This window comes from Atractosteus spatula, chromosome 2 (genome assembly GCF_055471065.1).
Source record: "Atractosteus spatula isolate fAtrSpa1 chromosome 2, fAtrSpa1.hap1, whole genome shotgun sequence".
NCBI lineage: Eukaryota > Metazoa > Chordata > Actinopteri > Semionotiformes > Lepisosteidae > Atractosteus > Atractosteus spatula.
In genome coordinates, this window is record NC_142707.1 from 13,466,843 (window position 1) to 13,479,477 (window position 12,635).

Below are 12,635 nucleotides of genomic sequence, written 5' to 3' on the forward strand. Positions count from 1 at the left end.
TGTTGTGGTGTATCTTGATCGACACTGTCTTGCAGTAAACCCGTGTGTAGCCTCACTGTGGCGTGGGGAGCTGTCCTGTGCTGTGGTGCTGAAACTCTTGCCGCTCTGGGAAAACAGTCGCTATGGTAGGGAGGGCCCGGTATCTGCGCAAGTTTTTTTTCCAGATCAGCTCTTAATGCCACAAATCACACATCTAACCTGCAGGACCGGGACTGGTCACAACTGATGTCATTCCAAGGTATTTTTCCTTGCCTTTCCTTTCCTTAAATAAAGTTGAAGGGAAAGGGATCTATATTTAAATAAGGACTTTCACGTAAGCAGACAGCCGAAGCAATGCTATGGATTTGATTTGGTATATACGTTTGCTTGTTTGTACTTGATTGTTAATTAAAATTTCCGTGGACCCCCCCTCCCCCCTCCCTGCAGGGCTTCATGTCAACAAGCACTTAGTTATCTTTTGTAATTATTTAGCTTTCCCATCTCCATTCAACCGCCAACATCACGGTTAACCATAACAACCAGGGGGAAGGAAAAAGACGAGACAGACACGGGCCGTTACCCCAACCCACGAAATGACCCAGGAAAGAGACCAGCATCGACGAGAGCAAAGATTTCAGTATGACCTTTATTGAGCAGTTGCTGCTGAAAAGTTTTACATGAGTCAGCGACAGGAGGCACGTCAATGCACCCCCAAACATGTTGGTTCTTGAACAAAAGTCCATCTGATGCACGTGTATAATTATATAGTTTGTAATTGCACTCTCGAGGTAAACATAATAAACATCGACATATAGCATTTTAAGGCTAGAAGTTTTTGTTTTATATCGTTATTAGTGTAAGTTTTATTTTGTAGTTTCTGTGTATTATTTTTTTTTTGGCTCAGTTGAATCTTTGCATAATACGTCTTTAAACGCTCCTCCACTGCCCCCCCCCGATAATAATTCCCTGTTTTTTAATCTTTTCTAGACGCGATTCTGTTTCCCTCATGCACTCCGTAGGTTACTGTATGTATATTAATAGGTGAAGTGGCTCCTTCCCCCGCTCTGTAGAGGGCGTACTTCTGTGTGCACGCATGCAGTCGCCCACCCCCTCCCGTCGATTGCACGAAAATGAATTAGAGCCGGTCAGCCCTCCCTCCCCCCTCCCTCCCACCCATACAAGAGAACCTGCCGAAAAGCTCATTTAAAGCTCACTCACATGCAGTTTTAATAGCTGTCGTATCGTATGGCTTTCTCTATGCTTTTTATTTTTACAGTATTATAATTTCTATTTTGCAGTGAATCTCCGTTGTTTCATCGGTTTTTAGTTGTGTGAAAACAAGTCGTCAGGACTTGCCTCCTTCAGTTTGAAAGATCAGGTGGGCGTCTTGTCGTCGGCTTCACTCGGTTTCCGTCACCTGCTTCACCGACTGGGAGGTGACCTTCTCCACCTTCTTGGTGGACACGAGCTTCTCCTGCAGCACCTCCTCCACTTCCTCCACTGTCTGGGTGACCGTGACGGATTTGGTGATGTGCTTGGCGCCGTCCTCCCCTGTGGTGATGGTTTCCACCGTCTTGGTGATCACCACCTTCTGGCTAGGCTCATCCTTGGTGGGGCTCTCCTCCACACCGTTGGTGATCACCTCCTTGCTCTCCTTCTCCTCTTCCTCCTTCTCGTCTCCTTTCTGCTCCACGTCTCCGTTCACAGCAGTGTCCTCCGTCCCCACCTCTTCTCCCTCGCCCTCGGGCTCCCCCTTCTCTTCCTCTTTCTCGGCCCCTGTCTTTGCGGCGTCAGTCTTGGACACTGCCTCTTCGGCTTGGGCCTCCTCTTCCTCCCCCTCTCCTCCTTCCTCCTGCTTTTCCTCTGCCTTGTCACCAGCCTCCTCCTCTTCCTCCTTAGACACTTTCTCATCCTTGGCTGCTGCTTCCTCTTTCTCTTCTTCCTTCTGTGCCTCGTCTGCTTCTCCCTCCTCCTCCTCACCTGCGCTTTCCTTTTTCTCTTCCTCCGCCTCTTCCTCTTTCTCGGGCTCTGGTTTTAAAGCCTGAGGGCTCTCAGCTCCTTCCTCAGCCTGTTCTGCCTCTTCTCCCTCTGCTGCCTCGGCCTCCTTCTCCTCCTCTGCCTCAGCTTCTCCCTCCTCTTCCTCTCCCTCCTTTGCCTCTGCCTCCTCTCCCTCCTCCTCGGCTTCTTTGCCCTCCTCAGCCTCCCCTTCCTCAGCCTCCTCTCCCTCCTTCTCCTCTCCTTCCTCCTCAGCCTCTTCCTCCTCAGGAGCGGCTGCGCTCACTTCGGCCTTGCTGGCGGCCACCACCTCTTCCTCTGCGGCCTCACCCTCCGCCTCTCCCTCCTCCTTCGCCTCCTCCTCTTCCTCCTCCTCCTCAGCAGCTGCCTCCTCTGCTTCCTCTGCCTCCCCCAGGTCGGCCGCCAGCTCCTCAGCCACAGCGGCCAGGGCATCGTCCATTTCGGCCTTCTCGTCTTCCACCTTGGTCTCCTCAATGATTTCCTCCACGAACTTGTGCTGCACCTTCAGCTTGGGGGGCTCTGCTTTGGCCTTGGGGGCCTTGGCTGGGGCAACAGGCTGGCGGTATGGGAATGAGGGGCCAGTGATGCTGCCTGAGAATGAGCTGAACCGTGTCTCTTCCCCTTCCAGGAGTTTCCTGTCGAATGAGAGAGAGAAACAGAAGCAGAGAAGCATGAAGCTGATCTTACAGAACGTCTATATATCACACTCTTCCTCTGAAAGTCAATATGCATCTTGCAGAGCATCTTGCATCTTGCAATATGCATCAACATCATCTTGAAGTTACATTTGACCCGCAACACACATCAGAGGTGGAGTCTCTGAATCTCTTGGGCGTTGGAGTTACTGTTCTCTCCAGAGAGCTTTGGTTGTCTGAGAATGACATCCCATTCTGGTACATTAAATTAAGTGGCTTTCAAAGCTTGTGGTTCTGAGCAGAACTGGCTCTCAATTCTCCATGACTATATCTGTCTAAATCTTTCCTTTCCGTGTCTATCGAAAGATAAAAAACATCACATGTAATCCTGAACTATAGTTTAGTTCGTAGGACAAGTGGTCAACTGGGTTAAAAATCTTTGAAAGTCACCCTGTTGGGTTCCATTAAGCCACAGACTTATCCAAGGCACAACGTCACGTTGTGTCCCTGTTCTCATGTTTGGTTGTTAATGTGTGCTGCTAAATGGTGACCAGTATACAGTGTTATGGCCCTGGGCCCACTCTTCACCCTCTGAGCAGTTACAGCACATGCATGCCTCACTGCATGAGTCTGTGGAGCAGAGGACACCACATTCCAGTCCAAACTGTTTGATCAGCTTATATGGAATTCAGTTCAGCCACCCAGAAGCTGCATTTACTGAACAGCCATAGTGAAGTGGATTGGAATGTCAAACACTTCACCACCCTTGGGTGAGCAGTAGAAAGGAACTCAGGGCTCCTGTCCACTCTTGTTGGTTCTAGGAGCAGTTATCTGTTTGTTAGTGCTTTAATCTCAGCTATGCCCATATACCATTAGTTTACTGCAATAATTAGCCCATTCACTAGATGCTCTTATCCACAGGCAAACGGAGGCAAGGGTGTGACCTATACCTCTACAATGACTGCAGCACTTGGAACAGTGCTTCCACCTGAAGGACAGAGCCCAAGAACAGATGGGAGATTTGTTAATTCGGTGTCCTGCTCCAAAAAAAAAACACATCAGCCAAAACCGACATTGGCGTGATGCAAAGTTTGCAACGCTGAGATCTCCCTGTTGCACTAAAAGAAATGGTGAAGCCATTATGCAGCTGACACATTACAATATTGCTTGTGAAATCAGCAGACATTAAGCAAGCCACTTGACCTAGCCTTTTTTGCCTTGCTTGTTGTCAACAATCTCTACAGGACCGACAGGCAGGAGTGTTTTTTTAACTTTCTGCTATGCACTATATTTACAAACCATGCCATAACTTATAAAAATGCAGTGGGCTTGTTTTTATTCTACTTTCCCTAAAACGTTTTAAATTCTGTTCAAATGGAAAGCTGTTGTTATGATGTAGCAGTAGTAGGGCTTGGTGCAGGAGGTGCCCCACCGTCACTGATGCCTCTGATGAAGCACTGTGCCGGGCAGCTGGCAGACAGAATAGCGCTGCAGACGTGCAAATTCACCTCAGCTGAGAGAATTCGCACTGCAGTACTTTTCCACTTAGTTCAGCCTCAGCCTGCACACGCAGTACTGACAGACACTTAACACCTGCAGTTCTCGGACCTATATTTCTGTCAGACCTTGACTAATAATGAGCTAAGAGTGAGACAATGGCACTGAATGGTTTTGATAATCCATAAAAATATCGCAATATGCTTTCATTTAATCCCTTCAATGCGTCATTCTCTGCTAGTGTCATTCCCAAACGGAACATCTTGCAATGTGAATCATTTTAGTTACTTCCACCCCCCCCCCCAACCCCTCAGAGACTTAATTTCGACAGATTTTTTTTAAATGGTATTATTATTCAAACTGACTCTCTATCCTCGTGGTCGCTAGTGGAGTTATTAAAAATCTTTCTTAAGAAGCGTATTCGAAAGGTAGCGTCCCGTATAAATCTCCCGTTATTACCCAGGAGTCATGAAAGGAAGCATCCAGTTTTAAAAACAAGCCTTTAAAATATAATTCTGTTTTGTAGCTCTCTATATCCCCAACTCCTACTACACTGATATTTTACGTTGCTTACATGTTAATAGTTATATCCGGAACTGGCGATTTGATTTAAAACTTTACCTTGATAAATCAATTTGTAATTGTTCGCCATAGCGCTGTCCCTCATTAGATGCCGAATAAAAGTCTCAACCAGGACAAAAAAACTGCATCACCACTCGTTTCGATACTTTCTGGAAAACCTATGGCGTTCCTCTCCTATCCAGTTTTTTTTTTCCCCCCGACGAAAACAGGAACAAAATAACAACTGGGACTGAGATCGCTACTCCCGTAGTATACGACTTTACAGGATTTAAGTCTTATTTTGAAAACGTCCGCAGTAAGGGCATTACTGCAGAAGATCCCAAAGTCAGAACCCTACCTAACGTGGGGGGAGCACTGCGCCTGCGCGGAACGCGCTGTCAGTGGCGTTTTTGCTGCTGTCGCAGCTTGCCGAGGGTTTCGGGTTTACCTCTGCAGTGGTATTAATATTCAAGGCAGCAGTCGGCGCGTCACGGATACCTGTATGCTGCAATCTCGATGTCCAGGGCCATCTTGACGTTGAGGAGGTCTTGGTATTCCCTCAGGTGACGGGCCATCTCCCATTTCGTCCCCTTCAGCTCGTTATCCAGCTGATGGATTGTCTCCTAAAAACGGAAGAGAGGAGGAAGCGCGAGAGATGGAGAATGTTTTCGGCTTCGCTGCTTCAGCTAGCGGGGCCCTCCGATCTTTCCTTTAAACCTTGAACATAATCGCTTGAAATAAACACTGTCACCAATACACAAAGTACTGCTTTAACACTTTAACGAAAGTCACACATCGACAGTGATGCGCAACTTTGCTTTCACTGTTACCCATACAGGTTCCAGCGAGAAACGTCTGCGTTACAGACTTCTTCCTAGATTTAACAACGTTCTCACAATTTAATGGCTAAGACAGCGGTTTACGATTTCTCCTGTACCTGTGCTTATTCTGTCCCGCTATATTGGAAACGCACCTGTAAAAAGTAATCATGTCTACGGATTGAATATGGGGAAATTATTAGTGTAACAGAGAGAGAGAGAGAGCCGTCAACCGTAGTAACTTCATCCTGTCTGGGCATACGCAAGAAGAAAGTTAATGTGCTATCGATCTGCGGTAACGGAGAGCTGACTCAGCAGAATGCAGCTTGATTCAGGTCCAGCAAAATATGCAAAGCAGCGCCCTTTCCGTCTTTCAAAGGTACAACTCTTGTTTTAAGAGGTTTGTCTTGAGAAAATAGTAACTAACGCAAGGTCATTTATTTCATAAGTGGGTATAATAATAATAATAATAATAATAAAGACACCAAAACGAAGACCTGAATCCTGTCCCATCCGATATAATCTATGAAACCTCACAGAATCTCTCAGTTTACTTTCCTGTAAATTTAGTCACTCAATTACATTGCGAAGTTTCTCTGCTCTCTAGACTTGCGTCTCAGGCTTACATGTCAAAATCCATACGACGTGCGTAAAATAAAAAGAAAGTTCTGGCGAATTCAAAGGGACATGGCTAAATCAGAAAGCCCTTTTACTAAGAAATAAGCCGACCGGGTGGTCGAGGTGGTCAGGGGGTGATTTAGCGTTTTGCTCGAGAGCAAAACGATGCTTCCCATCCTCTGACATTCGCTGCATTTCTGCAAGTAACTAAAGACTTGCAGAAACGAGGAATTGCAAGCGTTCTTACTTTACTACAAAGTTTCGGAACCAAGTGGAGTTTGTTTTCGAGCTATAGACTCGGAGAGTATTTTTGCTCCAGAGCACAAAAAAGCATCGCATCGTAGTTCTACATCAACCCCGAGCAGGAAGGGGTGCTGTCAGGGCTGTGCGCCGCTCTGAACTGCGGGAGTACCGGGCTCACCCACCTGATAACTGGCCAGGTCGTTGTTGTGGCGCTCCTCGATGTCGTTGAGCTGCCTCTCCAGCGACTCCTTGGTGCCCCTCACCGACTCCAGCTCGATGCTCTTGGACTGCAGCTGGCGCCTGTACTCGGCGATTTCCTCCCGGGCTGACTTGATGGCATCTTTGTTCTGTTCCGCCGCCTCGGTGAGTTTCGCGTAGCGGCACTTGAACCAGTCCTCTGCCTGCTGCAGGTTCTTGGATGAGTGGCCCTCCAGCTGCTGGCGGATCTCCCGGAGCGCGGCCGTGATGTCGGTCTTCTGGTAGTCTTTCCTCTCCACCGTAACCTGCGACGCCTGCACCTGAGCGAGAAGGTCGCCCACCTCTTCCTCGTGGTTATTGCGCAAGAAAGCCACCTCGTCCTGCAGCGACTGGACCTTTTTGTCCAGCTCCACCTTGACCAGCGAAGAGTCCTCGATGTCCTTCTTCAACGCCCGGATAGCGCCTTCCGTCTCGTCCCGGATGCGGGCTTCCTCGTCGTACCTCTCCTTCATCCGCTGCAGGTCTTCCTCGATGTGGTCCGTGTCCAGCTGGATCTGCGCCTTCTCGTGGTTGATCTGCTCCAGCGTGGAGCGCAGCTCCCGCAGTTCCTGGTCGTAGGCATCGCCGAGCTGGGAGTGGGTCACCTGTTTCTGCCGCAGCGCCTGGATCTCGGCCTCGATCTCCTTGTTCTGCTGCTCCAGGAAGTGCACTTTGTCGATGTAGCCAGCGAAGCGGTCGTTGAGCCCCTGCAGCTGCTCCTTCTCGTTGGAGCGCTTGTAGTCCCCATTGAGCACGGAGGACTGGCTGAAGTCGAGGCTGTCGGAAGAGCTGAGGACCGTGGAGCTGTATGCCCTGGGAACGGCCAGGTTGGAGGTCCGCTTGTAGGAGGCGGTAAGCGAGGTGCCCGGGCTCGCCCTGGACCAGGACTGGGATCGGTAGCCGCTGGATGGGGAGGCGCTGGTGCGGCTGTAGGTAGTCCTGGTGTCCATAACCCTCCTATAAGAGGGGCTCCCTATCGTTTCCAGCGTATAGCTCATCCTGGAAGACCGGGAAGAGGTGTGTGGGATGAAGGGTAGTGTGTGTGATTGTGAATGTGTGCGGCTGCCACAGCACCGTCTGCTCTGCCGCCGTGCCCTTTTATATCCGAGGCATATTCGCTAACAGGGCAAGAATGGGCTCTTCGCTGGCTAATTGATTTTTTTTTTCCGCTGCGTACTGATGAAAAGCCCACGTGGTGAGGGCGTGAGCCAGGAAGAAGGCAGAGATGCGGTACAGGAGCAAGTGAGAGAGAGAGAGAGAAAGAGCCGGTAAGACTTCCAGCCATGTCGTCAAGTATCCCCACAGACCGAACACATCCCTCCAATATAACGTACACTTAACGTCGCTCTTCCACCCCCTGTACAGCTGCACATCCCCGATGCGTTTTCAGAAACTTGACTATTTTTAAAATCTTACCAAAACGGAGACTTGCAAAGAAAGAAAAAACACAGTGGTGTGTGAATAAAACAGAGAGAACTTTCTTGTACAAGGGAGGTGTCGAACACTGTTAACAATACGGGAACGTGGAGTAAGGTGTTTCTAAACACACACTTTCGTTAAATATTCTGACATATCTGGAGATAATATTATGCCTTAAGGGGGAGAAAGTATTTCACTTGTTGTTTAGCATAATTTACAACGGAGAGATGTGTGCTGCAACTGAACAAGGAGAGGTTAATTCCTTTCTAAAGGCTAGGAAGAGTAAAACACTTCGCACCGGCCTTGCAGTTTACCGTGTTTTCCTTTTTCCCGAACTCTTCTTGTTCATCGGCCCTGTCGAAGAAGGCTCCACAGCCTGCTCTCCTGTTTCTTCTGAGTGTGGAATTAACCCCTGCTTGTACGAATGAAACAGATGCACAGTGTCAGGGGATGGACAGTTGTAACGCTCTGAGTGTAACTGCCCGCAGGCTTAAGAAATCACTAAAACCGCAGCTTTCGAGTCCCGAAAGTGATCTCCGATCTTTTTGCTAGAGAATAACACTGGAGCGAGCATAAAACAGAGTCTCTAAAACATATACTTTATATTTTTCTATGTATCAAACTTCTTTTTAAGATAATATATTTATATCTGTGTTTGACGGCATATAGCCTACCGTTTATTAATATAACCACAAAGACGTTCAGAAGAACACTCTCCTGGGCACTTTGCTACAGTATGAGCAAAGAGACGTGTGTGCATGACAGAGAGCGTGTTCCTCAGTTTGCCAACATACAGTATGTGTAGCTACGTGGGATAACACTACTGTGTACAGTATGTGGCAAAATGTGAAAAAGAGACATTCCCGAAACTGAAATGCACCTGCCCGTGCACCAGAGACACAGTGTGACAATTGTAGCTGCGCTTCTAGAAAACGAAGCATGTTTTTTAAGAATCTGCAAATACCACAGAGACCTGCAAAACACATTAACATCTACTATTTAAGAAAATAATTTGTCCACTTAAATCATGCAGGGCTCGTTATGAATTAAAAACGTACAATACCGTGGTTCTCCTGGATCAGTATTGCAGAACTGCAGATGCCTAAATGGAATTTGCCTCTTTAGCAGTGATAATTTCTTCTTACCAAGCATACTTCTGGTAACCTGGTTTTATTGTGACTCTAACTAATAACAGTTGGAATATAGTATACCCTAGTTGAATAAGTTATGAATTTGTAACATAGGACATAACCCACAGCCCTTGATTTCTGGTTGAGAAAGCTGACGGTTGAACGCTATTGAGTAATGATTCACAGAGGGTGTACTGTAAATAAAGCCCCACTATTGTCTGGAGAAAAAGAGAGGTAGGTAGTTGAGTGATATGGGGATTACCTGCAATTTTGCTGAAAAACGCAGGTAGAAAGAAAGAAGGAGAGTTGCGGCCACATTTTAAAACGCTCCCATTGACAAGCACATATATAGCTCCCACACTAGTCTCGTGAACGACGAAAATGTAATTCCAGAACTGAAATGGGGCGCCAGACCCTAAGGTGTCAGAGTTGAAAGAATAGCACTCTGTGTAAGATAAGTGCTTGTTGGGAGGCGCCCCAGGGACAGTGATAATCACCCCTAAAAGATGAACTGATGGATAATGCTGGGAAATAAATGATTGATAATGAATTACACCCTTCCCTCGGCCCCCATCTCATCCCACAGACTGAAGAAGAAAATTACTTTTGATCAGCTCATGGTAGTGTATGGAGAGTGTAGCTAATCTGAGTTTGGGATCGATACTATAATGTTACATGGTGTTAAAGGCATAATCCAGTTGTAGCTGCTCCTTAAAATACATACAAACTAATGAACTAATGAAACAATAGAGCTGGTTGCTAATGAAACAGTAGTGCTTTAAGCAAACCCCTGCTTTGAATTGGAGTCCTGAAGCAGTTCGGCTGCTGTCTGCTCTGTTTAAGCAGGTAATAGTTTAAAGATGCTGAAAACCCTGATGGAATATGGCTCTTCAGGTCCAGGATGGTTGTACACTGTATGGGAATATATAGTCCAGATATACCAGCATTTGTGACGCCTTGTGCTGGGTGCATTAATCCAGAACCATGGACGACTTGAGGCCAAACATGTTGGTGGGGTTGTAACAGGCTCAGTGGTCTCCCTACGCTAATGATGCACATTTCTGCAAGGTCACAGGGTTTCGCTCCATCTCCCTTCATAATAACACAGTTGAATTAATTGATAGCTTAAGGGACCAATTAAGCATTTTTTAAACCTCTTCAGCCTTTGATGATTTACAGAGACCTAGGCCAGAATTAAACCCAGGAGTCGAGTCCTATGAAGCAGCAGTGTGATCCCCTCCGCTGCTGCGCTGCCCCCTGCTGGAAAGATGATGTATTCCAATGAAGTTTTTTTAGAACAGTGACCTTTGCTATTATAAAGATTGATGATTTGATGGCTAATTTTCTTTTTCTTTTGTTAAGACAGGCTCCTTTTTTTATCTTGCTCCAAAGCAAATGGAAATAGATTAGAACTTTAACACTTGACAAACTGCCCAAGAACTGTGTTTTTTTCCCTTCACTGTACTACAGACACCAATTACTTTGCAACTTATTGTTTTTTGCAAACATTTCTCACACACTGGCTCAACTTTAATCAAAGCCCTAACCTCCTTGCAGGACTCCTAACACAAAAACAGATGATGTTTTCTTGTTTTTTCACACACGTTTTCTAAAGCAATTCAGTCAGGATTCAGAATCCACAGTTCATAAAAATAACTACAGAATGTGATTTGGTCCAGTTTATCGTTTCATTGCTTTTTTACAATAAAAAATTTCACTTACTTACTTGACAGAATTTTTTTTTTACAAAAACTTGAAAGACTGTATTAGACTAGCCCCCCAAAAATAAATGTCTCAACCAAACTTCCATAGTCTCTGTGTGTTCTCGCAAGGGAACAAAGAATGCTTTTTCAAGCAATTAAATTATAGTTCATTTCTCTTTGTACTTTGATGGCTATGAACAGGGAGGCAGGCGCCACATTACAGCACACTGTGCTTGCTGTCAAACAGCTATAAGCACACTCCTAAGTAACCTCTGTTCCAGAAATATTACTAGTTTTCTTTTTATTAACCATTTAAAGTATCCTGTTAACGTTACCAATAGCTTCTGCTACCAGTGTTGTTCCCTAGAGCGAGGCAGACAAAACATTTATTACCTGATTTCCATTCTAATGATGAGAAAAGATGTTATAAATATAATTAATATATATTATATATAATATAAATATCTTTGCCATGAGCAATTCTATTAGGTTTTTGAAACACAGAGAAATCATTGTTAGAAGTACTTAGTATGAATGGTTCCCTATGTCACTTTCACTTTCGTCTTTTTCTCTCTCTCTCACTGCGAAGGAAACTATAGGGATATCTCTCTGATGCCTTTGTGATATTACTGCAGGGCTATTATCTTTCACCAGGAATAGCAATGTCCAAGAAGCCAGGGCTTTGTGAATGTTTACTGAGTATTTTAAGTGGAATACATTTTGGCTTGACCCTCTTAGCTGAGGGCCAGCATTGGGGGAACTATGTACAGTATATATAGTCAACATTGGTAAATGATTATGATTCTGAACAGCTGGTTGAGATTGACTTGTTCATCATTATCCGTCCTGAACTTCAGTTAAGAACGTCCATTTAATGGAAACCATGCTGGGATTCTAACCTGATTACTACAGAGCCAGCACTCTTCACCTGATCCTGCAAAAGGAGCAATGGACAGCTCAACTCTGTGATGCGGAAAATGCCTGCAACATATTTCTCGCTCCTTCACCATCCGGGATGACGAGAAAAGAGCTGTTAAGTTGTTGCAAATAGCCAAGGACTGATGCAGGCTCAACATTTGAGATGGACAGCTCAGATGAACTCTGCTGGAGTTGTCCCGAACAGCCACAAAGCAGCATCTCCCTTAAATTCTAGACTTGTAAATTTTGATCAATTTAGTAAGTTAATTAATTGGTTAAGTCAGGGGTGACCGGAAGGGTGCTGATAGTTTCATTGCAAAAGATCTCTAAATAGATGGACTGAACTAAACTGAATCATCTGCTTACACTGTCAAAACAAGACTGTTCCAAGTGAAGCAAGATTTGAAGATGAGCCATTAAACCTACTAGGTTGTAGCTCTCTAGGAGCAGTGTTGGCTACCCCTGGCCTACAGTGTGGTCTGTTGTTAGCTGTTGGAGCAACTTTAGGCCACCCTTGTCCTCAGTGTTTCCTACAGGCTGTAGCTGACAGCAGCACAGCAATTTGTTGTGATACTTTTTCCCCTACAGTCTTTTTTCAATACTTTATTCATGTTCTGGTTATTTCTGTCATATTAGGGATATAGGTCCATTAAAAGGAAAGAATGTTTACACACGAGAGCAGGTTCCTTAGCCCTTATAGCTCATATGGTTTTCAATAGCCAATTAACCTGGAGAGCTCATTACTCTCTGTCTTGAAAGAAACCTGTTCCATACCCCCACAACCCTTTGCGTAAAGACCTGTTCTCAATTTTAAAGCTATTCTGAGTACTTTCCACTTGTGCCTTCTTATTTATGAATCAC

The 12,635-nt window shown here is 45.7% G+C and overlaps 1 protein-coding gene across 1 annotated transcript; it reads right to left on the bottom strand.

Moving 5' to 3' along the window:
* Positions 1-609: 609 nt before the first annotated feature.
* LOC148839319 (neurofilament medium polypeptide-like) lies at positions 610-7,684 on the bottom strand. Its single transcript, XM_088939446.1, has 3 exons — positions 6,550-7,684; positions 5,187-5,311; positions 610-2,630 (listed from the first exon to the last, which is right to left on the bottom strand). The coding sequence occupies exons 1-3, from the start codon at positions 7,600-7,602 to the stop codon at positions 1,379-1,381; spliced, it is 2,430 nt and encodes an 809-aa protein (XP_088795572.1). The 5' UTR covers positions 7,603-7,684; the 3' UTR covers positions 610-1,378.
* Positions 7,685-12,635: the final 4,951 nt, after the last annotated feature.

Coding starts and splice junctions, on each gene's coding strand:
- LOC148839319 (XM_088939446.1), bottom strand. CDS start 7,602: ATGAGCTATACGCTGGAAACGATAGGGAGCCCCTCTTATAGGAGGGTT. Junction 5,312..6,549: donor ACGACCTGGCCAGTTATCAG/GTGGGTGAGCCC, acceptor TTCCGTTTTTAG/GAGACAATCCATCAGCTGGA. Junction 2,631..5,186: donor ATCGAGATTGCAGCATACAG/GTATCCGTGACG, acceptor CTCATTCGACAG/GAAACTCCTGGAAGGGGAAG.